A 24,404-nucleotide genomic window follows, 5' to 3' on the forward strand; every position below is an offset into this window, starting at 1 on the left:
CCAGATATCCTCCCAGATTGGAAGTTAATGTAGTGGACGTTGAATGCAAATAATGAAGTAAAACATTGGGTCCTGAGAGCAAAGTGAGATAGCGATGAAATCAAACCGAAAGTGATGCAAAGGTGAGAGGAAGTTAAACTGAGACGGAATACAAAGACGAGAACAAAAAAATTGCCTGTAGGCTGTTTTGGTACATATGTACAGTCTTTTTACATAGCTTCTAATTTGACATACATGACCTCATATTCTCTCAGCCAGTCACCTGTCAGGGTAGACCTACCCAGTTTCATGGTCCAACCACGTACTCATACACCTACCTTGACCGCAACCTGCCAGAGTCAATATCGCCCTTCCATTGGCCTCTCCTGTCTCACAGCATGGTCCACCACCACCTCCACCCTCCATCCCCACCGTATCCCGGCTTGCGACCCTCACTTGCGCCGGGGCTTGCGGGCCTGGCGTGGTTTGGGGGAAGCCAGTGTGGCTGGAGAAACGCGCGGGCGAAGTTGGTACCGCGAGGGGGATCCCGCAGCAGCCTTCTTGACCTTCTTACGCGGAGCGGATGGGGACTGGGATCGGGCCCGCTTAGTTGCGACCTCAGTCTCCTCTAGGCTAATAGGCTCATCTTCTGTAGGGTGAGGGGGGTAGTCGCCCACGTTAACCCAATCAGCCCACGCAATCTCCACCGGGACGACAGGAAGAGCATTGTGCACTACCGGCGGGGTGGTGTCGATTTCGCCGTACCTATAATTAAAGGTAAGTATGGATTGAAGTGAAAGATTGTTGCCGATAACGTACCCACGGAGGGGAAGACGCTGCCAGAACGTGCTATGAGTAGCAATTGTCAGCAAGGGAACCTTTCAAGAGAAACTATATCTACTGTACTCCGTAGCAGGGTCTTCGTAGTCAGGGATAGGAATGAATGCAGGATTGTGCATGACGGGCCATCTAAAATTTATCGATTGTAAGTAGGCATGGGCGAACGACGGGTAAGAGCTAGTTAAGATGAGATCAAAATGCTATACTCCTCTTGGTAAACTCCACTACTTCTGCGACGCGCCGCTGCCACTGCCTGTGCCTCTTCGAATGGAGACAATTCCTCATGGGGGCTGAGGGAGGGCACATTGTCTTCATTGGCGGAAGATTGTGCAGGCAGTGTTGCCCACTTCGCATAAAGATCGTTGTGAGTATGTTCCATCTCCAACGCGGCATCTGCATCCAGCTGCTCGTCGACGAGACGTTGGAACTCTACGTCCGAGAGTGGATTATCTCCGAGCATACATATATTCATGAGATCTAGGTCGATCTCAGTCACGTTGAGGTCGACCAAGGTTGACTCCATGTTTGTTGTTGAAACAACAAACAAGGGGAGGGATATCCAAGTAGTGGATAAATTTGGAGAAAAGTGCAATTTTTGGGATATTTCACACGCTTGTGAGAACTTGATTAAGAAGATGATCTTCGTGTGGGAAAAATTGAGATTTTTCTTTTATACCAACAACTTGTGGGCACACCTCACTTCAGTCACATGTGCAGTGGGCTGGTATCTACGAAGAACTTTTCTTTTTCAGTTAAGAGAACAACAAAATGTTCTCTCTTCCTCCATTAACCGCTTAATTAGGTATTAGTGTAGTCGGTGATGATTGAATATCAATTTGATATTGGTAACTCGTTCATCCTGATATTGAATTGTTCATATAAGCTTTACCATAACTTGATGGCCACAAAGGTTGACACGTATGAGAATAGTTGCTTCTATACATCCCGACAGATAGGTAAACGAATAGCAGATGTACTATGTTTAATTCAAGAAACTAGATTAATTGGTTGAAGAACTGACGATTCCCATGTCTGATATCGATATGGATCTATTTCTGTCCATAGTATCAGATTGAACACTGAATATAGTTAATAATGAGGCAGCAGCAAAGTGATTGGGAAGGTCTAAATACTACTTTACACTAAAAGAAACTAAACTACATCGTCTCAAATCCATCTCATTGTTGGTTTCAAGGCCCTAAAGTGAGGATCTGATATATGGGAACCATGGATTCAGGTGAACACCAAATATGGCTGAGTGAACTTGAGGTCAAAGTAGTATTCAGTTACTTTAGATTGGAACTTATATTAACAACAAATTGATATGAAATGGATTCAGATTCATTCTGAACGGTTCTAAGCCTCTCGATTATTGTGTCTTCTCCTTGGACAGCTGATGTATTGTACAGATGAGTTAGTTCATCTCAAAGGCCAATGAGTTCTTGAAAGTCCCCATGAGCAGTAATGTATATCTTACTGTTCAACTGGAGAGGAGCAGCTCAGTTATTACAAGCTTAGTTTAGGTATAAACTTGGAAGGCACGCTCATATCTTGAGGTCTTATGTTTTGGGTATATAATGTTTCAACCTAGAGAACTGGATATCTATTTTTCCATTGAGAGACAAAAATGGTTGTAAAAGTAGGATATTTTCTAATAAATTTTGGAGGCCTACCTATTAATCTACGTTGTCTCTGATTCTGAGCCCTCTTGCTTCAGAGTATGGTTTCTGACAATGTTCTTTACCGCCTGCGGTACTGTTCCACCGTCAATGCTGTTTCTTCGTCCCCAGTTCTCTGGCTGGCGACGGATGAAAGCCCCAACAGCTCCCAAATAGCCCTCGTGTCGCAAGAAATACGCTTGCTTCTCACCCTTCGACCAGAAGCGAATGGCATATGAAAGCGTGTTCATTGTTTGCTGGTGTCCCCGAATGAAAGAACCTCCGAAGTAAATGTGCTTCACCTGGTGTTTCTCGGACTGCAGATAAGCAATCTGGCCAATATTGTTACTAGAGAAAGTCAGTTTCGTCTTGGTATGGAAGTGTCCTGCTAAAGCATACCTAATCGCAAAAAGAAGGCTTCGACCCATGTCTTCGGGACGGAAATGCATGTCGCCATCACCCTTGTAATTCTGGTCAGAGTCGTCATTGCACAGGCCTTCGCCGTCCTCGGCACCTGCTTCAGCGGCATTTTTTAAACGAAGCACTTTGCCAAATGTGCTGGCAATTGCGGTACTCTTGAGTCCAATCTTGGTATAATCCATCCCATAGATGTCTCCGACCAACATATCGACTCCACTGTTGTCACCGCGGTCCGCCATAGCCAGCATGTCGTCAAAGGTGCGTACACCAGTCAGTAAGGACATGAGACCCCAGAATGTGCCTCCACCCAGGTGTGTTCCACCGACACGCTCAAATTGACGGGGCCCAGATACCTTAATCATGGACACACCAGAGCCGATATTTACAAGGAGGTAGGGGTAGACGTCCGGTCGAGCTTCGGCATATCGCATGGGTTCGGGGTCAGAGTCACTGTAAGTGAAGACTTCACTGGGGATCTCGGTGATGAAGAAGTCTAGGCCTAAACATAGTTAGACGTCATTGGATCCAGTCATTCTGAACACGTGGGGATTTACCGATGATCAGGCATTCCATTTCTTCTTCCCGCAAGATATTCACACCAAGGGCCTCTTTCAATTGATCGTAGAATTTGTATGCGCCTCCTCCAGTAGCCACAACACACAATGCATCTCTTGTAGATGCATTGCGCTGTTTGTGTTCCTCGTTTAATTGTCGGATGAAATTTATGCAAATGTCGATCCGGTGGGTCTCGAAGTTGATGAAATTCAAGCGACCTCCATTATCAGCCGCATCAAGCTCTCGTGTGAAATAGACTAGTTTGGCAAGAGATCCTCCAATCTAGTAAAAGTGGTGGTCAGTTACACTGCGACTTTCTCATCTTCATTCTCGCGTCTTTTTTTTTTTTTTTTTTTTTTTTTCCCTCTTCCTGGAGAGTGGATTGCGGGGACACAATGCGGGGCGCGAACAGCTTTGCAAGCTCCAGGACCTTCAAATATTCAAGGGTAACTCACATCGACGGCGACATGGCTGACGACTCCTGTATGATGAGGAAGTCTGATATCTTTATTTTCGTAATGTACCCCATCGGCTTCAGGACTACGCGACCGGGGTTCGTCGTCCACAATGAATGCCCCCGTGACATTAATTTTCACCGATCCGGGATGGATGAGAGCTCTTGTGAGACGAGACTGGACCCTGTCACGGTCATGATCCTCTGTACCCTCAAGACTTGTCATGATGAAAGGAGTGTAGATGTAGATGGAAAATGTGCGGGAGCTTTGGAACGTAGCTGCCGTGCCCAGGCTTACTGCGTATTTCTCCTTCTACCCGTTGATTTCTCCACTTGCTTAAACCCGCAACTTCCGAGGTTCATTGAAGTGGTTATCCGATTTCTTCTTGTTGTAGATTTATTGGTAATGGAGTGAGTGATAAGACGGTACTCATGTTATATAGATACTCTATCTTTTAACTTCAAAATCCGTGCTTTGATCACTTTAACCGCAGGCCCTAGCTTTAAGTGGGACCATCAACTTTCTGCCAGAAAATTCCAACTTTCTCATAAGGGCTTGTAGCTCAGATAGAAAACGTTGAAGTTCAAATAGTCAAGGTCTCTCAATTAAACTTCCAATCTTCCAGAGAGAGAGAGAGAGAGAGAGAGAGAGAGAGATCTTACCATAGAGCCTGTCATAGTTAGGTTTTCAAGCTTTTTTACCTCCACTAAAGACTTCTGCCGGCTTGCCCATATCTAATATAATATGTATCCCTGATCAGCTAAAGTAAATAGCTTGTAACCCTGGGGAATTGGTTTATTAGGCATCTTGAATGTATGTTGAGAATGTCCAAAGGCAAGGATCATTGATTCATCAATAGCAACTGCATTTGATGGCTCCCAATATTTCAAACATGCTTCTCGAATCCTAGAAGCGAATGGCTCTAGCTTATACCACCACATCTGATTTGGTTTTAGATGTAATCATAAAGCCTTTTGGGTAACAGCCTCAGGATCAGGGTCAGAAACATGGAAAAACCGCTTAATTTGTTGAAAACGACCTAATCGAGATATTTTCGAGGTAATTGGAAAGGTGATGTTGTTGACCAATACATCTCTATTTGTGGAGCTTGATAAATACCCATATATATCCAAATCGTAATAAATAGCTTTATCTCAGAGGGTGTAGTATCAGACCAATGCCTACCATGATAACTAGCACCCTTTAGATTTGCATATCTATTAGTATTTAGAGATACTAGGGTAAATGAAGCGTCGGTAAAGAATAGAGAGAAGAAACCGAAAGGACTCGTAATTCGGTTTCCATGTAAATTGATATCAGGAGAAGAAGGCTCTAGAGGCATTTCAAGAGGCTCAAAAAACACGCTCTCAGGAAGCATATCAGCCAGCAGTTCAGGTTCTTCTTTAGGCGATAGTTTAGGCGATCCAGCTACAGATGAGCTAAGGATTATGTCGTCCATATTCATCATGAAAATACTGGAAAACGCGTCCAAAAACACGTAAATGGAGAGTGGAGAAGGGAGTATGGTAAATAAACTCATTATGCGTGTTCTTCATTATAAAAATATCTTAGTGTCAAAGGACCGATTCCAAGTTTAGTTTAGTGCATTATTTGTCAGCTCTCATACGTTCTTTACTACAGCAAATTTTACTGCTGCGAATACACACACATATTTTTGACTACTCTGTTCCTATTTGCTCGCACGAATCCACTATTCAGTTCTCATTCGATACTTAGTAATATATGATAGCCAATTATAGTTTCAGGCTTCGCCAAGGCGCTAATGGTTACCATTTTGACAGTCAAGGGGATAGTTTATCAGACCCTAGAAAGACATGCTAGGCATAATCGCCCGAATAAATATTTACCGTCCAAAGTAGCAGGTTGATGATCCTTCTCATCTGCAGTACGGTCCTTGGGAATATTTTGACTTCTAATAGATCTTGTCAGTGATCTTAACAATATGAATAGGGGCAACAGTGAACTAGCGGGCTGCGGTTCTCTTAGTCTAGTAGGCAAGTACCCATTTTGGAGGCTAAAAAACCCTGCGAGTGGTCAATTTCATTTCCTGCTTCTTATCAAGTAGTAGAATAGTCTAGTGTAGCTTTATTATAAGTGGCCTGATTGTCTCTAGGCGAGGTTTAAGCTCTCTCTGCCCTATAAGTTGCTTCTTCTTCTCTTCTATCTTCAACTTTTTGTTATTTGTTCCGATCCATCTTCGATCACCATGTACAGCTTGTCGGCCTGCCTACTTGGCTTAGCCATTATAGCATGTACCCATGCATTGAGTCTTGAAAAGAGAGACAATCCGGCAGTTCTCGCGATGCCAATGGTACACGGCAGTTCGCGTCAGCTCTCTAAGCGATCAGAGACTGCCAGTATCAATCTTGCCCACGAGAAGGATGATGTAAGTCCAGCGCCTAGGACTGGAATCATCATCAGGCTAATCACGCTTAGTACACCGCCTATGTCGCAAATATGACTTTTGGCACCCCACCCCAACATTTCTTAGCTTATGTTGGAACTTGGGGTAATGGCTGTTGGCTTGAGAGCGTCAATATCTCTGATTGCGATATATTTGTTGACAAGTCCAGTTGTGGTGGATATGGAGCATACAACGTGACTGCTTCAACCACTGCAAGAGATCTCGACGAGAAATTCGTGTATAATGATACTGAATTAATGGGAAAGGGGGGCTTCGTGACAGATATTCTGACCATTGGTGGGATTACATTGGATACTATGAAAATGGGGATCGTGGACGAATCCACCGACTACGCTGACAGTGCGTCGAAAATATCTCAACCCAAGTATAATCACTGACGTCTACTTGTCCAGATACCTTGAGTCTTGGATACGGAAATTCGTCTTCTATCTCCCTGACCCAGGCATTAGTTGACGCCGGTACCATCAACTCTCCAGCTTTCAGTCTTTGGGACCAAACAGCTCTGTTTGGCGGTGTCAACAAGGCCAAATACAACGGCTCTCTCTACACCTTCCCCATAGTCAACGGATCAGACCTTGAAAAAGCTTTTCGTATCAATTTAGACGGAATCTCTATCAACAAAACAACATCCTTAGACTCGAAAGACTTTCCACTCGACGCTGTATTTGACACTTCCGTTTATATGTCCTACGTGCCCAAATCCGTGGCTCAGGCCATTTATGCCCAAGTTGGCAACACATCCGTTCCAGATGATGTATTCGGGCAGGTCAACTTCTCGTGCAGTGCAATAAATTGGAACACGACAATCGATTTCAAATTCGGGGAATTGCAGCTCCAATTCTACCTCACCGATTTCATGTCCGGTTTCTCTGATTCCACTTTTTTTGATGTGTATGAGCCAGAGGGTGATTGTTATTTCACTATCCTCGAGAACACCCTTCTTCAATATGAGGGGAGCGTGGTCTTGGGTTCCAACTTTATCAGCTTAGTTTATGCAGTCTTTGATCTTGAGAACGATGAAGTCTCATTAGCGAAGCGTTCCTGGGACCATGCCCCAGACGATATCGTGGAAATCACATCGGCTAAGAGTGATACATCGGTCAAGAATGATGCGAAGAAGAACTCAGGTGCGTGCCTCCAAAAAGGCTTATCGGTAAGCACCTTGATATTGAGTGCTACTATGCTTATCCTGGCTTTGTAACTTGACCTTACTCTGAGCTAATCTCTCTGGTTTTCAATCAATGATGCATCAAGATAAATAGGTCATATATAAACCATATAGTAAAGGGCGTGTCGTGTATGGAGCAGTTGGAATTAGGGCTAACATATCACAGCGCAATGCTCATGAGTCGAAATGTCTTACGTTAATGCTCAATAGAAAAATGTGCTGTTGTTTTACCGACTTGTAGTATACTTGGAGATGACGTCATTTGATCAATAATACCCAGAACTTCATTAAAGTCATCACATCTACGATTGCAGCGTAGGTCTTGGCAATTAGATGAATATTAATATTACCATGAGCTTAAACACTTGTCAGACTCATATCTGAATCATTCTTGCCTGTTGGAGCTGAAAACGTCCTGGAGGATTCAATCAAGTGATTGCTGGGTCATGTTAGTTCCCCGCGGTCAAGTGGGACAATGTTTATTTTCTTATTTCAATATTATCGGTTTTCTGACAGTTCACTACGACAAAATGTCTCAAAAGACCGGTAAGTGCTTCTTTAGCAACCATACGACTTGGTACTACCCCAATTCAAGCCAATGCTGATATTCTCTGTTCTGTGACTAGCTATCATCTCCGTCTATGACAAGACTGGACTCTTGGATCTGGCCAAGGGTCTGATCAAGCAGAATGTTCGCCTGGTTGCATCTGGCGGTACCTCCAAGATGATCCGTGAGGCTGGCTTCCCTGTCGAGTGAGTACACAATGTTGTTTCATTGTTCATTGGATTGGAGATACGAATCGATCGAGCATAGGGTCCAAAAAAAGTATGAGTCTGACTCATCTACTTCCAGGGATGTCGTTTTTATCACCTACGCCCCCGAGATGCTCGGTGGCCGTGTCAAGACTCTTCACCCCGCTGTGCACGGTGGTATCCTTGCCCGTGACATTGAATCTGACGAGAAAGATCTCACCGAGCAAAATATCTCCTAGATTGACTTCGTCGTCTGTAACTTGTACCCCTTCAAGGAGACTGTCGCCAAGGTCAACGTCACTATTGATGAGGCCGTTGAGAAGGTTGATATTGGTGTGACTCTGCTCCGCGCTGCGGCCAAGAACCACAAGCGTGTCACTATTCTGTCAGACCCAACCGACTACCACGAGTTCCTTAAGGAGCTTGAGGCCGGCCAAATCACCGAGGCCAGTCGCAAGATGTACGCTCTCGAGGCCTTCGAGCAGACTGTCGAATACGACGCTGCTATCTCTTCCTTCTTCCGCAAGGAGTACGCCGGCAATGGCGTTCAGCAGCTCTCCCTGCGCTACGGCACCAACCCCCACCAGAAGCCCGCTTCCGCCTACATGGCTCATGGCAAGCTGCCCTTCAAGGCCCTGAACGGCTCCCCCGGCTACGTCAACCTGCTCGATGCCCTTAACGCCTGGCCTCTGGTCAAGGAGCTTAAGCAGGCTCTTAGCTTCCCCGCTGCTGCCAACTTCAAGCACGTTTCCCCCGCCGGAGCTGCCATCGGTGTTCCTCTCAATGAGAATGAGCGTAAGGTGTATATAGTGGACGACATCCAGGGTATTGAGTCATCTGGTCTCGCCCAAGCCTACGCTCGTGCCCGTGGTGCCGACCGCATGTCTAGTTTCGGCGATATTTTCGCTCTGAGTGACATTGTTGACGTACCAACTGTCAATATCATCTCTCGTGAGGTCTCTGACGGTGTTACTGCCGCTGGTTACGAGCCCAAGGCTCTTGCAATTCTCTCCAAGAAGAAGGGCGGCAAGTACCTCGTCCTGCAGATGGATGAGAACTACAACCCTGACCCCGAGGAGAGCCGTACTCTGTACGGTGTACAGCTGACCCAGCACCGCAACGATGTTATCATCTCGCCCAGTAAGACATTCACCAACATCATCACCCCCAAGGGTCAAACTACCCTTCCCGAGGCCGCTCTCCGCGATCTTACTGTTGCCACCATTGCCCTCAAGTATACTCAGTCCAACTCTGTCTGCTATGCCCTCAACGGTCAGGTCATCGGCCTGGGTGCTGGCCAGCAGAGCCGTATTCACTGCACTCGTCTTGCCGGTGATAAGGCCGATAACTGGTGGATGCGCTTCCACGACCGAACCATCAACCTCAAGTGGAAGCAAGGTACCAAGCGTGCCGACAAGAGCAACGCCATTGACCTGCTCTGCTCAGGCCAAACTCCCCGCCATGAGGCCGAAAAGGTTGAGTACGAGCGCGTCTTCGAGGAGGTCCCTGCTCCCTTCACCGCTGAGGAGCGCGAGGCCTGGCTGTCCAAGTTGGGCGAGGTTGCCATCTCATCTGATGCTTTCATAAGTTAACCCATTACTATTGGCTTTAGGATAATGCTAACCCCTTCATTAATTCCCCTTCATCGACAATGTTTTCCGTGCCGCTCGCTCTGGAGTCAAGTACATCGCCGCCCCCAGCAGTAGCCAGAACGATGTCCCTATCTTCGAGACTGCTGAGAAGTTGGGTATCACCTTTGTTGAGCAGTCAACTCGTTTGTTCCACTACTAGAGCTTGAAGTGGCTTGAAGTGGCTTTTCTAGTATAGTCCCATATAAAAGAGCCAAAATATCTTAGATATGATGATATTCTTGTTGATAGCTGTTTCGAATTTATATATCCCGAATTTTCACTAAACTAATCTTGATACCTACTCAATAATAGAATATGATTAGTATAGATTAAACCATAATAATCAAAAAATACGTACGGTTGATTACATCTTGGACACACATCAGACATCTCCTCGAAAAGTTCACTCCATAAATGGCCTAGTCCATGCCGGTTTAACTTAAGCTGACCTAGTCGATATGGGAGCATCCGTGCCTGGTGGGCAATCTGGCCATTCTTAGCAAAATTAAGTAGTAAGAGGCGCCCATCCTGATAGGTCTAGTTATCGTGATCGATATAGTCAAATGCACCAAGGCGCGGAAAGATAACAGTGCCAGCTTGTGTCATAGCCATCACGCTAAAATCAGCTGTTTCAAGGAAGAAGCTTATAGGCAGGTTCTCTGGTGCTAGGAGTCGTGTATTAGTATCAGGACTTATATTATCAGGATCAAAGATAAATCCTGGGAGCTGTGGAGTAGGGTCGTCATTATAACTTAGTGGATGACAGTCACCATAAATATGTATATATAGCAGGATCAAAAGCTTGGTGATACGGGAGTAATTTTCCGGCTCAAAAGGTTTATCAGCAAGACAGATAAATCGTTTAGAACAATATACGCCAGAGAAACTAGACAAGTCAGGTAAGGATGTAGACGTATGTAAATAACGCCCATTTTTCAATTAGAGCCCGTCGCTGGGCTCTGTCGTCCTCTGGGCTAGGAAGGTGTCGGAGCGACACTCGCTCGTTGAACACAGTAGGTATGCTTGTACGTACGTGTTGCTGGAGTTGTAAAGTGTGTCTTATTCCAGTCTATCTATTCCTGAACTAAAAGAGACTCCTCTGCCCCACTTGGGGCTGGTCGGTCCAATTAGGAGTGAGAGTATCCGTCCAATCAGAACGGATACCTCAACTCCCATTGTACCAACAGAAGGGGATTATAAGATTCCTAGATCTATATTATTATAATAAGTATTATTATAAGATCTAGAATACCTTCAAAAACTGGCACCAGCCTTTGATTTCTTGTGCTATATGCACGCGACTATAATCTCCATCAGATTGGGGGGTGTGCTTCACCGGTTCTGCCAATTCCACATTCCATTCTATTTTACCCAATATTTCCGACCCACCATGCCTAAAACCTCTGAATCGACTGAAGCCCGTCTCTCTAAGGCCTATGATGCCGCCAAACGCGAAAAAAAACCCCAAATACCTCTAATATTGCGCGCGAATTTGGTGTCAATCGACGTACTCTCCATAACCGCGTTAAAACCAATGCGACCGCGAAAACTCAACAAAAACCAGTCAATAAGGTTTTTACCGATATCTGGGAGGAGATTTTAGTACGCTGAATTATCCAGCTAACTAATTGGCGTATGCCACCAACGCCAAAACAGGTCGAGATGTGGGCAAATCGCCTGCTTCAAGATTCTAGTTCTGGAGATACTGAGGATACTAGAACTGTTGGGCCAAATTGGGTATATCGCTTTACTAAGCGTCTTCCTAAAGGTCTAAAACTAGGTCCTCAGAAGCAGAAAATCAAGGATTCTAAGCGAATGATGGCTGAAAATCCAGCTGAGATAGATCATTGGTATGATCTGCTTGAATGTGTGCTTCGTGGTGTGCCTTCGCGGTTAATCTATAATTTTGATGAGTGTGGTTTTCAACCTAGTGAGGTGTCATAGGTTAAGAACACCTGACAAATGATGTTTAGTGTAGGATCAAGAGTGGCACTATATAAGTAGAGCCTACGTATGATTTCGTGAGAGCGAAATCATTATAGTCTTTTGGCTCAGTGGAATGGACGTGAACGCAGGCACGATCCCTTGACAATATGGTTTATAGGTCCTCTTCGTAAACACCATGATGAACGCACACCATCTCCACCACTCTCTTCCTCTAGTATTGAATATTCTCCGCCAAAAACCTTAGCACGACTTCAGATGAACCAAAAGAAGATTATCAAGCATATTGATATAGACCTCAAACCAAGGGTTCAAAGGGGTCTTAAATATCTTACTCGCCATTCCCAATTGATCCAAGAAGAGTGTCGAGATCTTAAGATTACTGTTGAGAATATTAGGGTTGCGCAAGAACCAATTCGGCGCTCTAAAACCAAACGACAGCTTAACCAACCACCCCTCCAGCAGACTGGTGTATTAAACCTACACCATGCAAAACGCTCTATGAAAACCAGGAAAACCAAGGAGTTACAACTAGAAAAAAAATTACAAGAACAGGCCCAGGAGCAGGTTCAGGAGCAGATTCAGGAGCCAATTCAGGGGGCAAATGGCCAAATACTGGCGGCGATGGAAAGGGATATAATATATTTTAAACAGATGCAGCAGAATTGATAAAGAGAGAGTAAAATAATACTTTAAATTGGCAGAACCGGTGAAGCACACCCGACACGGATAATGAGCTGCAAAAAAGTGTCGCACAAGTGATCATTACTAATTCGCGTCTTGGCGGAAAAACTGTTTACAATCGCGTCTCATCTACCTCTCTCTTACTATACACGCCATTGAATTTTACCCTCCGCCATAGATACCACTACCTTTCTTTTTTTTTTTTTTTTTTTTTTGCACGAAATGCCGTAACCCCGTCTTATTGATGATTTTGATATCAATAAGCAAGTTAAGTGGAAAAACCTTTTCAATCGTAATACAAAGAAACGTTCTCTTCAGCGCGATGATTGGGATGAGTTTATCCATTGTTTTGAGACACCAAGCTCAGCTAGCAGCTTGGCGCCAATTCCAATTTGACACCATAACAATGGTTGATGATCAGGGAGAAAGGTTTGCGAAGAAGTGGCTTCAGCATATCAAAGGCCAAAGGGCTCAGACCCAGAAGGTAATTGATGAAGCTAAAACCAACCCTAGTTCGAAAAATACAAAGTAGCGCATACAAGCGTTATGTTAGTGGGATTTGAAGTTTTACAGTGCCATAATCGTGACGCGAACTCCATTCTTGCACATGTGGTAATAATTCTCTGATAATGACTCTTATTAGTTTGGAATATTTCTTGTTTTTACTCTATATTGTTTTTCGTAGTGAAGGTTTGAAGCGTGAAGTTCTCGAAATTGATGGTAACACGCTAACATTCTCGTACGGATATGGCGCTAAAACGCTTTAAGTGCCCTATCTACCCGCATCTAATCAGTAGATATGATCGTTCTAGAACGATTGTATTATTGACAACAGTCCACCCCACACCTTGATATTAACACTTCGTCAATGCTTTCAATCAATGATGGTTGGTGCATTGAACATGCTTAGCTAGAATTTGCTCTACGAATGTTTCATTAAATTTTGACCATCAGAAGGCCAAACATCCGCAGCATCCTAAAGATCTAGTAACCACTTCCCACCGTATCATATTTCTAGTCGTCGCTTCGACGCCGTAAAGCACTCATTCTCAATCCTCGAGGCATCAAGGTCTCTGTATTATTATACTTAATGAAGCGATTGACCCCACCTGTTGTATTTTAAATTTCACGAAAAGGTCCGCCTCGAGGTTTCAATCCTTCTTCTGTTCTGCTCCGCCATTATTCATTTCCCCCTCCCTTCCCATCGTCATTTTTTCTTCAAAATTACAAATCAAAACTTCGAACATTCTTCAAAGAGTACCCTTTGCGATCGCCATTGAGGGAATTGTCTGATCCAATCCGCTAATTGACCTTGCAGTCTGCCAAGAAACAAACAACATCAACACTTCTTCCTTGTGACACCATGTCTTCTGATGTGGCTTATAGCGATGGCCCTCCTGAGAATTACGATATGTTTGTCGATGCTCAGGCTGGTGACATCCAGGCTGCCGACATCCTGGCCGCCGATATCCTGGCTGGACATTTTCAGACAGGCGATGACTTAGCATGCACCACTTATGGTGGCAATGATCCGGGCGGTGACGTCCAAAATGGCGACGAAGATCTCAAGCCCCCTCAGCAGCGCGGCTGGATTGAACCAAGCGCCTACGATTACGAAAGTTTCGCGCAGCATGGCGCCACAGCTAGTGCTATGTGGGCTGGCGGTGCTGCTCGCTATGAGTGGCAGGACGACTTTGGTGATATCGCTCCTCGCGACCTCCAGCTTGAAGAGGAGCTGTTTAATGGTAACAACTCCTCGTCCGCTGGTGACCACATCCACAAGTATGCTTGCTATCCACAAATGCTTATGTTTACGCTAACTTAATTTAGTCTTAACAACGTTCCTCCCGTCTACGCCGAGAGTACTAACAAGGTTGACCCAATTGACAGCGTAAGTCCAAGTTTTACTCGACCTTCATTATTAGTTCAATGCTAATCTATACTTCAGTGGGAGGATGCCGGCCTGCACCCTACAGTTCTCGAGAACATCGCACTTTGCAAGTGGGAGGCCCCCACTATCATCCAACGTTGCACCATTCCCGCGATTACGCAGAACAAGGACTTGATCGCCGTTGCTCATACTGGTTAGTGACAATATACCCACTCATTATCCGTTCAAAAACTAATTTTTTCTAGGTTCTGGCAAAACCGGTGCATACTTGATCCCCATTTGCTCTAAGCTCATGGGCAAAAAGAAGAAGTGGGCTGCCCCACGCCCTCGCCCTGGGTCCGGTGATGAGCGCCTGCAGCGAGTCACCGCTGAGCCTCTTGTGCTCATCTTGGTTCCCACGCGTGAGCTAGCAACTCAAATCTTCGATGAGACTCGCCGTCTCTGCTACCGTTCGATGCTTCGCCCCTGCGTCGCTTACGGTGGTGCTCCCATTAGAATGCAGCGCGAGGATCTGCAGATGGGATGTGATCTCCTGATTGGTACTACTGGTCGGATCCTGGACTTTATGAGCCAGCCCCATGTGCTTTCGTTCAAGCGCATCAAGTTTGTTGTGCTTGATGAAGCTGACGAGATGCTGCACTCAGATTGGCAGGAGGACGTTCGCCGCATCATCTCCGGCGGTGATATGAATGAGGATGCTGACAAGCGTATCTTGCTGTTCTCGGCTACTTTCAGCAAGGCATGTCGCGAGGTTGCCTGCGAATATCTCGACCTGGACTATATTGGCATCTCGATTGGCCGTCCCGGTAGCTCTCACGTCAACGTGAAGCAGCAGATTTTCTACGCAGAGCGCGAGATGAAGGACAAGGCGTTGTACGACCTTATTCTTAGCTGCCACCCTGCCCGTACCCTGTGCTTTGTCGGTAGCAAGGCTGGTGTCGACCATGTCGACGATTTCCTTTTCCATATGGGTATCCCCGTTACCTCGATCCACGGTGACCGTACTCAGCTGGAGCGTGAGGACGCAATACGTTCTTTCCGCGACGCAAAGTCGCCCGTGATGGTTGCCACTGGCCTCTCGGCCCGCGGCCTCGACATTCCGCGCATCATGCACGTTATCAACTATGATCTCCCTCGTACCGAGCACGGCGGTATCACCGAGTACATTCATAGAATTGGACGTACCGCTCGCATTGGCAACTTGGGAGTTGCCTCCTCGTTCTACAACGAGTATGACGAGGAAATTGCCAGTAACCTGGTGAAGGTTCTTCTTGAGAACAAGGAACCCATTCCGGATTTCCTGGAAGTTTTCCGTCCCAAGGGTGATAAGCTTGTTTTCGAAAGCGATGATGAGGAGCCTAACTCCGGCTCTGATACTGAGAATGGTGGAAGCAATGACGGTGATGAACAGGCTGCTTCTTGGGATGACGAGGACTCCACCTGGGACGATAAGCCTCCCGCCACCAAGAGCAAGAACGACGATGACTGGTAGTTTACCATCCTCGTCTTCTCTGCGACGTGTTTTCTGGGTTAAAATACCCTTGGACTATTCTCCTTCGGCCTTTTGGCTTCTAAAAAAAATGTATCTTGTTTTCTTGCGTTGCGATCAGTAATTCTAGGTAGAGATGAGTCTGCCTCTACTAGATATCACGATTGTCTCCCCTTCCCACTTGATTTTCGCCCCAGTCTGAGCTTTTGATTTCGTTTTTGATTGATGTTATGGAAAATTCTCCATTTTTCCTTCGGATTATTTCTATATGTTCTAATTCTCTAGTCCCGTAGAGATGTTCCTGGCTTGGCATTTTCCACTTGCCCTAACTAGTAGTTCAGCTTCGCACTTGCTAATTCATAGTCCTTTCCCTAAGCTTTGCTTTTCATGGCACAATTTCGAAGTCTTCTCTTGTAATCCTCTCAGCCTTCTCTTATCACAGAGTCAGTTTCATCATTTCGTATTCTTCCACATCGTGATACAAGATGGGGTCTTGTTCATTCCTCCTTATTTTCATCCCGATTGTACTCGCATTGCTTATTCAAACAGTCGCATGTCTTCATCAAAAAGTAACCGGGTCGGCCCATTTGTATGAGACCCGGTATACTACCCTTATTCCTGCGGAAATTGCGCCCACGACGTCCCTGATTATTGACACCTTTCAAAACCCAACCCACAACGATCTGGGGTTCTGGCATGGTGCTGGAGAGGGTCTGACTACGGAATATACGCCGGGATTCATTCGACTATACCCTACAGACCCGGATCAGAACTTTCACACACAGTTTGAAACGAACGGATGCTTCAGCTTGCTCCCTTGGCAGAACCAGTTCCTTCATGTTGTCTTTGATGGCTCGGAAGACTTCAGCATCTCTATGAACGAACATAACTCTGATTGCTACACGTACCGCAGTCCGTTTCCTGGCACCCCAGATAGTGTGGAAGCAGCTCGGTATGTGATGAGAACCAGAGGTGACTCGCGTACAGATGGGCCCGACAATGAAGATGGCCAGAAAGTACCGGCCAATCCGACAAACACAGGACCCCCATGGTCAAAGAATGGCCAATCTCGAAAGCCCAAGTGCGACGAGGAAGATCGTGGTCCTACTTCTCCGGAAAAGACTGAGATATTTGTTCCCCTGTCTCATTTCCGAATCAATCATAGTCGCGTCGTGTCTATTTCCTTTTCTGGATTCTACAGCAACGTGTCTATGGCTCTTCATCGTATCGAAATTGTTCCGAAAGTCCCACCACCCTCCCCGGAGAATCAGCACTTCATCATACCTGAAAATCTACCCACTGGCACTTTGGTTCTGCGCTGTTCTCGCCCCAACTCGTTTGCATTTGGAATCGATGACGGGTCACCTCAGTTTGCTCAGGAAGTCATGCGAATTCTTGACGCAGAAAATGTCAAGGTAACGTTCTTCGCCGTTGGAGCTGGACTCAGCGACAAATCCACCAACTTTACAGAATTTTACAAAGAGATGCTCCAGAAAGGACACCAAGTTGCATTGCACTCAAATACACACCCGAAGTAAGTTATTCCTTGATCTTTACTCCGTGGAATCGGAGCTCTAATATCTTGAAGAATGGAAGCTTTGCCAACTGCGGCTAAGATTGACGAAGAGATTGTCGATACCCTTCGAGTCTTCAAGGATCAACTAAACATTGAGTGTAAGTCACCTTTTCCCAACTCACCGAAACTTGAGATCTGAAATCTGACCCTGGAAACAACTAGCACGATACTTCCGACCACCATTCGGAACCATAGGAGCCCGCATGAGACAAGAGCTCGCAAAATACATCCACAACCCTTATATCGTCAATTGGACTGTGGACATTGAAGATTGGAAATGGGCCAACACGTCTGTTCCAGAAAGACAGCTTCAAGCATTCTATCGCGGCGTTGCCATGGGTGGTAATCTTGCCGTGATGCACTTTTTGAACCCAACTACCGTGGACTACCTCCCAGAGTTCATACGACATGTGAAAGAGTCCGGGCTTAAGATCATGCGGATTGATCAGTGCTTGGAGGACCCCGACAGTCCACCGCTGTGAAAGAAAAGACATTTGGATGTTGAACACTCGCTTTATAGACCCATTGTTATTTTACAGCCCTGTTATTGGTTATTGACAAAGCATATATACCCTTGAATTCAATGCTTAGGTATCTGTTTTGGTTTACTATTTCCATGCGTACTTCGAAAGAGAGAGAGAGAGAGAGAGAGAGAGAGAGAGAGAGAGAGAGAGAGAGAGAGAGAGAGAGAGAGAGAGTGTGTGTGTGTGTGTTATTTTGATATAGTGTATCCAAGCTCAACCAGAAGAGCAATGCAATTTTCCAACGCCAATGCCCGAGTATAAGCTCAGGGGCTAAACCCTCCAAAAGAACCAGCGCTATGTACATAGTATAACCCAGATCCAACACTATGAAACCCAAACTATGGCAAAGAAAGAGACCCTAAATTCAAAAAGCCGAAGTCAAAGAAAACCGTAAATCCTAATCCAGATAGGAAAATGATCACAGAGGTGGATCTACAGCCCAAACTCAGACTGCCGACACAGCCCTTTCTCATCCATGATATTTCGAATACGAGATGTCAACCACCCCGACGTAGATTGGCCGTGCTTGGGGGATACGCCGAGACGAGGACGATCATTGGTAAAGCACTTCCCATCGCGGAAGGAGTATTGCACGCAAAGCGGCTTGGTTTCGCAGAGAGCTTCGCACTCTTCGAAGGTAGATGCCACCAGGTCTTCTTGCTCGGAGAAATTGTCCCAGTTGAGTCGGGAAGGGTGTGCTGCGATTTGCGGGAAGATGAATTCGCGGAACATGTCGCTGTGAAGGAGGATGCGCTTGTTTTTCTATTTAAGACGTCCATTAGATATTTGGCTTGAGGGAAGGGAGGAAAAAGGAAACTTACATCATGCCATCGCTTTTTTTCGAATTTCCAAAGGTCTTGAATCTCAGTTGAGCTGAGGTGGTGGAATGCGACGGAGGCATAGCACCACGGGTTTCGGTAGAGTGATTGATCGAACTCGTCCAGCTCGCCAATATTGGAGTTTTGAAGTATGGGCCACGAGTAGAGTAGCTGCACACCCGCATCAGCTAACACCTTTCCAAGAACGCAGTCGCCAGCCCAGTGTCCATTTGTGAATTCGTCTAACTCAGCACGGCGCGCTTCGTACTCGTTTGATGCGGCTGTCAGCCCGGAGTTGGAGAGAATGAAGCCCGAACCGCCGTGGGCGAAGATCACGTCTGCAATCTGCGTCTCTGTACCGATGTAGAGCGGGTCGCTAGGATTGAACCTAGCTAGCCAGGCTAGCAGCGTCGGCCACGAGACGTACGTATCAGCCTCCATGAAGACGAACCACTTCGCGTCCGGCTTAGCCTGCAGCGCCTCTTGCGCCATGGGCAAGAACTTCCACTTATCAAGCTTCCATCCGGGGTTATTTGGTTTCCCAATAGCGGAGTTATCTTCGTCGGCGAAGTCGTTCTGCTCTAGACCCTGGCGCCCGGACCTGGCGATCCGGTTATAGATATCGAAGTCTGGGACCCGCTCCATGACTTCAGGGTCCATCGTGCGGAACGCATCATGGATCGTCACACCCTCGATAACCTCTTCGAAATCCGAATAAATCACGTAGTGCGGGATGCAGCGCAGGGTCGTCTGGAAGTGAATCGGGACTTTGTCGCGAGCTTCGGTAACACCTGTCTTCATCACGACCAATACGTCATCGATACCGGGGAAGGGTGGGCATATAGGGGCCGGTTCGCCGACATATTCGGGGTTGGTGCCGCTGCTGGAGCTCGTCTTCGTCTTTGTATTGCCTGATGGAGCTTGCAAGTCTGATTGTAAAGACCAGACATGCCATAGGAAGAGGAGGACAGCTCCGGCGGCTACGACTGCGAATCGACGGCTGAATCGACGACGGGGGACCATGCTGGGGTTGTTCAATCGCCTGCACCTGCTGGCCAAGATGTCATCTTCCGTAAGAACAGGTCTGCATCAACCTGGGAGGTACTGCGCCACCGATCTGCAGGCCGCGTTTCCACGTTTCCCGTGCTGACTGAGTGTCAGTAGGAATGGAGTGGGGACTCGGAATATCGATAGACCGGATCTAGACTTTTGATATTGTTTTATAAATATGATTCTCATTAATTAAAATCAAGGGGTCTCAATTGAGACATCGAAAAGCTGAGGTATGTGTTCAGATTGTTCCTTTTATCTTAGATTTTTTTCCCTGTAGATTTGCCACAAATACTTGTCGTTTTGATGAACCCCCCTTGATCGGCATAGATCTACTCGCTTTCAATTCCCCTAATTCCCTTGTGGCGTAAATCTAGATTGATTGGCTGGGAACTCGGAATTCAACTTCTCCTGGCTGAGACTCCAAGGGCTAGATATTTCAACCATATTTGGAGGGCAATCTGTATGGAGTCTAACTAGGTAATCGGCATGCGTATGATATGGATAGGTATGCCCTTGAAGCAAGGCTTGAGACCTTATATCCCTCGAATAGAATGCCATTAAAATAACCTAAAAACGTACCATTACTATTGTATTGCGCACAGTGTAACTCCGAAGAGTTATGTTTTTAATATCTCATCTCATGCTCTCATGCTTGTGCTGTATTCTGTTCGATCATCTGTTCGTGAAGCTTGACTAGCTCCGGAATGATCAGACTCTCAATTTCGATGCCGTCTCTGCTCTCTTCAGATTCGAAGCTCTGCTCTGCATCATCAGTTTGCACCTCCTTGAGGACCTCAGCAAGACCAACCTGGTCTTCAACACCAGAAAGACTCTTGCTGCGACGGGATTTTGGAACTCGAATCCATCGCTCATGAGGCGCTTTTGGAGTAATGAAGACAACCTCCCACTTTCTAGTTGAGAGCAGATTCCCAATGACGAGATGGTGTGAGTAGCGTTGCAATGCCGTCTTTGCCTTGTACACGAGGAGGGCCGGGTCCGTTTCAAGCTTGAATGAAACAACCATGCAGCCATCTGGCGCCCAGCCATCGACCAGTCTGTGCAAGAACTTAGGAACAGGATCAAGATTGATGACAAGCATTTTGCTGTTCTTCGGGGGCTCTTCATTCTCGCCAGTGTATATATCCTCTGATCCGACAGTACTAGCCGGGTTCAGGTGTGCAGGCAACTCCGAGGACTGGATTTTATGCTCAGCCATCCGGCTACGGGGGATAAAGAAGTCGCTGACAGCCGCAGCGAGGTAGAAGAGCGCATTGGGGCCCAGTGGCCGCATAAGCTTTGCCAGGGACCGGAGCTCGAACATGTACTCAGCCACTGTAGTGAAAGGAAGCAAGAGGAGTAAGTTGTTCTTTTTAGCAAAGCGGTACTTGCGCAACACGTCGCGCATCTCATCTTGGTACTCGCTGCGCACGACGATGCGGCCGTGGTCATTCTCCGAGTCCCCTTCTGGTTCTGCCTCGCCCATGAAATCCAAGAAACAGTTTGTTGAGTGACTGTAATGCCGAGAGTATGGCAGCAGACTGTACTGACGATGCAGGAATATCACAGCATAGCCCTGTTCGAGGAAGTACTCGGCTGATGTAGCGCCACGGGTACCGGCGGAGAAGTTGTCAATAAATCGTACTGTCTGTGTTTCCAAAGGCACAGTTGTACCACCAGAGGTGACGAGCACTACCCGTCGGCCAGCTTCGACGTGGCGATCAATGAAGGCGCGGGCAAGAGCTTCATGTCTAGGGAGTGCCTTGGGTGGTGGGTATTCATTAAAGTAGACAGACTCAGCCTCTGCTGGCTCCATATCACCAAGTGTGGTCATCTTGTACTTCGATCAGAATGATGTGGAACAAGATGTGATCTAGTTCTAACCTCAGCTCGTAAACCGTCACTAAACGGTTTATATGACTAGTAGAAGGCCTCGCCCCTCAAAGCCCCTAGCATATGCAGACTAATGCAACCAAATCACTTCAAACAGGCGGGGTCTTGGGGTCCGACCGAAGAGATTGACCTGAACAACTTCAATGGCTGATGCAAATTGAATTTCTGGAAATATCTGAACTTCGGAGAACGCGTCCCGGGCGTACTGAAGCGAGTATTTTTTTTTAAAAAACGGAAAGAATACTAACTGTTTGCGGTACCCCGCCATCTGAAGATCGATTTTCTGATTCGGGTTAGCGCAGCCGCTGGACCGATAAAATACAGAGTATAATACAGAACATAGAATATGATAGAAATGACTAAGGAACAGGAGTACTGACTCTACTGAGTAGGATAAGTATTGTGCATATCTGGGACTACTAGTTCGAATGAGCAGCTATAGTATTGAGCTCTATGTCCTAGAATGAGGGTACCCTTAATCATTGCAAGTACCGACTGCGCAAAGCTTGACTAATAGTGCTCATGCGACTTGCCATGCCGCCATATTGCATATTGCTCATAAGAGCCTCTTCCAACGCAGATTGTGTGACGCTAGCGTCTAGACAATAGATATGGAATCAGTAATCAAAAAATTTTAGAAATCGATCGAGCTCAGAGGATCCCACTACAACATACGTACCGTCCAAATCACTGAAGCTGCTTCCCATACTGGGGGTTCCGTCGCTAGTCTCATGACCAGACTTGCGAGGACTCAGCCGGGATACGGAAGAGTGTCTCGGACTCAATGTGCCAGAGATATTACCAGTCTGTTGACCCTCGCTTCTCGGTGCACTCACTTGAGCCCCAGAGCTGATAGAGCTGGTAGAAGACTCAGATGCCGCAGTATTGCGAATACCAGATCGCTCTGCTTTACGTCGCCGAGCAGCAGCTCGCTCGGCATCCAATCTGAGAGTTGCACTGAGTCCTTGAGTTGGCCGATCTCTGGTAGAATGATCAGTTTCTCGCGGCATCGGCAAGAATGCAGGAGTGTCGTCTTCGTCATCCTCATCGTCCCGCAGACCGATGCGGTGGGTAGAGAATGCGCCAAATCGATGGTACTTCGGCCCTTGAGGGCTAGTTTCTTCCTCAGAATCAGATTCCTCTGAGCTTGATGTGAGAACTTCCTCTGCTAGTATGGGAGAAGGTAGATATGACGCGACGGGCAGTTGATCCCGTCGGGTTGTTGAGGGTTGACGGTCCATATTCTCCCAGCGTTGATCTTTAGCCTCACTCGTTGGTGTATCGTTTCGAGTGGGATCCCGCAATCCTCGCAGCTGATTGACGGTAGTTATTGAGTTAGAGCTAGTGCGCTGGGCGTGGCCAGTAGAAGCTACAAATGGTGTTAGATGTATTGCTCATGTCCATGAGATAGCAACGTGACTCTAACCTCTCTGTGCTGCTTCTTTTTGGAGGGGTGTCGGTCTGGTGGGTTGTCGAAACCCAACTGTGCTGCTTTTAGGAGCCGATGTAGCTAGTGCCGTGCTCCCAGAAATAGATCCCGGTCCGGGTGAAGGTGAATTTGAGTGTGACATGGGACCTACTTTGCGCATTTGAGCACGAACCTGTGATAGCTGGCGATCGTAAAGCCATGCGGCCTGCTGCAGCAAGAACTGCAAAGTGACGTCGAATCTATCCGCCCTAAAGTAAACATGTTCGCATCAGCCAGCTCTCACTGATGGGGTGATGAATAGTTACAAGGCTTTCCCTGTCAGGCTGTCAGCGAAATCACCACATTAAAGATTAATTCGTTAAATAAATACGTACAGTCGATGTCATCTCCCCGCGATGGTCGAGAAAGAATATCCCATAGCGCTTGATCTTTCCCCGCATTCCATTCCACCTGGTACAGTCAGTAGATGAAAATTGCGATAAACTAGAAAACTTACCGGTGGTGGATCAACAAAGTCACCCCGAGGAAATGGAAGTCGGATAAAGACTGTGAAATTTGTGTTACTGGGGCCTGCCATTTCAGCCTTCTGAGCTGCAGATAGCGATGAATTGGTGAAGCAGAGCTTCAACAACGGTTGAAGCTTAGAACGGCTTGCCTGTCCACGGTGAATGGTCCAGGATGCACTTCTAAGGGATATTGTGGGGCGTAGGTTAAAGGTATATTTAAGTCTGGATCGTGGTCTAATGGGACAACAAGACCTCCAACCCCGAAGCTGGTGAACAGTGATGAATGCGGAGAGTAACGAGGAGTATTTATTGGCTGCAGAGCTGCGTGGCGATAGCTGACATTACTTGTGTATCTAGCTGATAAGCTTTCTATCCGGCGATAAAAGCGGTTGATGGGCCATATTGCCACGGACCTCGTCATTCTTAACATCTACATTACATATTAAATACTCAGTATGTAATTTGATTGGCTTCTTCACTTTGTTAACTACCCCATGGAATGACTAATCATGTTTTTTATCAGCAATGGATGAAGCACCTTCTGTCATTCCATGTTCCTCTGACTACCTAATAAGTTAACGAAGGTGCAAAGTCATACACTATCTCACTATCAGCTCAAAAAATTGAAGAACAGCTACACTCATATTGATGGTCCAATACCCTTTAGATTTTGACACGGCCACCACCAAGAATAT

At 46.5% G+C, this 24,404-nt stretch overlaps 9 protein-coding genes across 9 annotated transcripts; 4 read left to right on the plus strand and 5 right to left on the minus strand.

The window, feature by feature from the left end:
• Nucleotides 1-431: 431 nt before the first annotated feature.
• N7495_009582 (uncharacterized protein) lies at nucleotides 432-1,342 on the minus strand (the record flags this gene model as incomplete). The annotated part of the gene is made up of 4 exons (XM_057212233.1): nucleotides 432-744; nucleotides 799-828; nucleotides 886-948; nucleotides 1,095-1,342. 4 exons carry the CDS (start codon nucleotides 1,340-1,342, stop codon nucleotides 432-434), a joined length of 654 nt encoding a protein of 217 aa, XP_057059096.1.
• A 1,158-nt stretch (nucleotides 1,343-2,500) lies between these two features.
• N7495_009583 (pantothenate kinase) lies at nucleotides 2,501-4,132 on the minus strand (the record flags this gene model as incomplete). The annotated part of the gene is made up of 4 exons (XM_057212234.1): nucleotides 2,501-2,825; nucleotides 2,877-3,396; nucleotides 3,452-3,734; nucleotides 3,908-4,132. The coding sequence occupies 4 exons, from the start codon at nucleotides 4,130-4,132 to the stop codon at nucleotides 2,501-2,503; spliced, it is 1,353 nt and encodes a 450-aa protein (XP_057059097.1).
• Nucleotides 4,133-6,134: 2,002 nt separating this feature from the next.
• On the plus strand, nucleotides 6,135-7,554 carry N7495_009584 (uncharacterized protein; the record flags this gene model as incomplete). The annotated part of the gene is made up of 3 exons (XM_057212235.1): nucleotides 6,135-6,314; nucleotides 6,365-6,692; nucleotides 6,746-7,554. The coding sequence occupies 3 exons, from the start codon at nucleotides 6,135-6,137 to the stop codon at nucleotides 7,552-7,554; spliced, it is 1,317 nt and encodes a 438-aa protein (XP_057059098.1).
• A 497-nt stretch (nucleotides 7,555-8,051) lies between these two features.
• On the plus strand, nucleotides 8,052-10,072 carry N7495_009585 (AICARFT/IMPCHase bienzyme; the record flags this gene model as incomplete). The annotated part of the gene is made up of 5 exons (XM_057212236.1): nucleotides 8,052-8,067; nucleotides 8,148-8,274; nucleotides 8,375-8,441; nucleotides 8,514-9,833; nucleotides 9,887-10,072. 5 exons carry the CDS (start codon nucleotides 8,052-8,054, stop codon nucleotides 10,070-10,072), a joined length of 1,716 nt encoding a protein of 571 aa, XP_057059099.1.
• Nucleotides 10,073-13,896: 3,824 nt separating this feature from the next.
• N7495_009586 (DEAD/DEAH box helicase) lies at nucleotides 13,897-15,916 on the plus strand (the record flags this gene model as incomplete). Its single annotated transcript, XM_057212237.1, has 4 exons — nucleotides 13,897-14,315; nucleotides 14,364-14,424; nucleotides 14,482-14,617; nucleotides 14,670-15,916. The coding sequence occupies 4 exons, from the start codon at nucleotides 13,897-13,899 to the stop codon at nucleotides 15,914-15,916; spliced, it is 1,863 nt and encodes a 620-aa protein (XP_057059100.1).
• A 482-nt stretch (nucleotides 15,917-16,398) lies between these two features.
• Nucleotides 16,399-17,971, plus strand: N7495_009587 (polysaccharide deacetylase family protein; the record flags this gene model as incomplete). The annotated part of the gene is made up of 3 exons (XM_057212238.1): nucleotides 16,399-17,447; nucleotides 17,502-17,587; nucleotides 17,652-17,971. 3 exons carry the CDS (start codon nucleotides 16,399-16,401, stop codon nucleotides 17,969-17,971), a joined length of 1,455 nt encoding a protein of 484 aa, XP_057059101.1.
• A 474-nt stretch (nucleotides 17,972-18,445) lies between these two features.
• Nucleotides 18,446-19,854, minus strand: N7495_009588 (glycosyltransferase family 31 protein; the record flags this gene model as incomplete). Its single annotated transcript, XM_057212239.1, has 2 exons — nucleotides 18,446-18,775; nucleotides 18,835-19,854. The coding sequence occupies 2 exons, from the start codon at nucleotides 19,852-19,854 to the stop codon at nucleotides 18,446-18,448; spliced, it is 1,350 nt and encodes a 449-aa protein (XP_057059102.1).
• Nucleotides 19,855-20,530: 676 nt separating this feature from the next.
• N7495_009589 (phosphopantothenate--cysteine ligase CAB2) lies at nucleotides 20,531-21,715 on the minus strand (the record flags this gene model as incomplete). The annotated part of the gene is made up of 1 exon (XM_057212240.1): nucleotides 20,531-21,715. One exon carries the CDS (start codon nucleotides 21,713-21,715, stop codon nucleotides 20,531-20,533), a length of 1,185 nt encoding a protein of 394 aa, XP_057059103.1.
• Nucleotides 21,716-22,253: 538 nt separating this feature from the next.
• Nucleotides 22,254-23,780, minus strand: N7495_009590 (uncharacterized protein; the record flags this gene model as incomplete). Its single annotated transcript, XM_057212241.1, has 6 exons — nucleotides 22,254-22,372; nucleotides 22,454-23,143; nucleotides 23,201-23,451; nucleotides 23,509-23,518; nucleotides 23,578-23,653; nucleotides 23,700-23,780. 6 exons carry the CDS (start codon nucleotides 23,778-23,780, stop codon nucleotides 22,254-22,256), a joined length of 1,227 nt encoding a protein of 408 aa, XP_057059104.1.
• Between the last annotated feature and the right edge of the window lie 624 nt (nucleotides 23,781-24,404).

Source organism: Penicillium taxi (assembly GCF_028828555.1).
Source record: "Penicillium taxi strain IBT 34144 chromosome Unknown utg000006l_segment0_segment0, whole genome shotgun sequence".
Taxonomy (NCBI): Eukaryota; Fungi; Ascomycota; class Eurotiomycetes; order Eurotiales; family Aspergillaceae; genus Penicillium; species Penicillium taxi.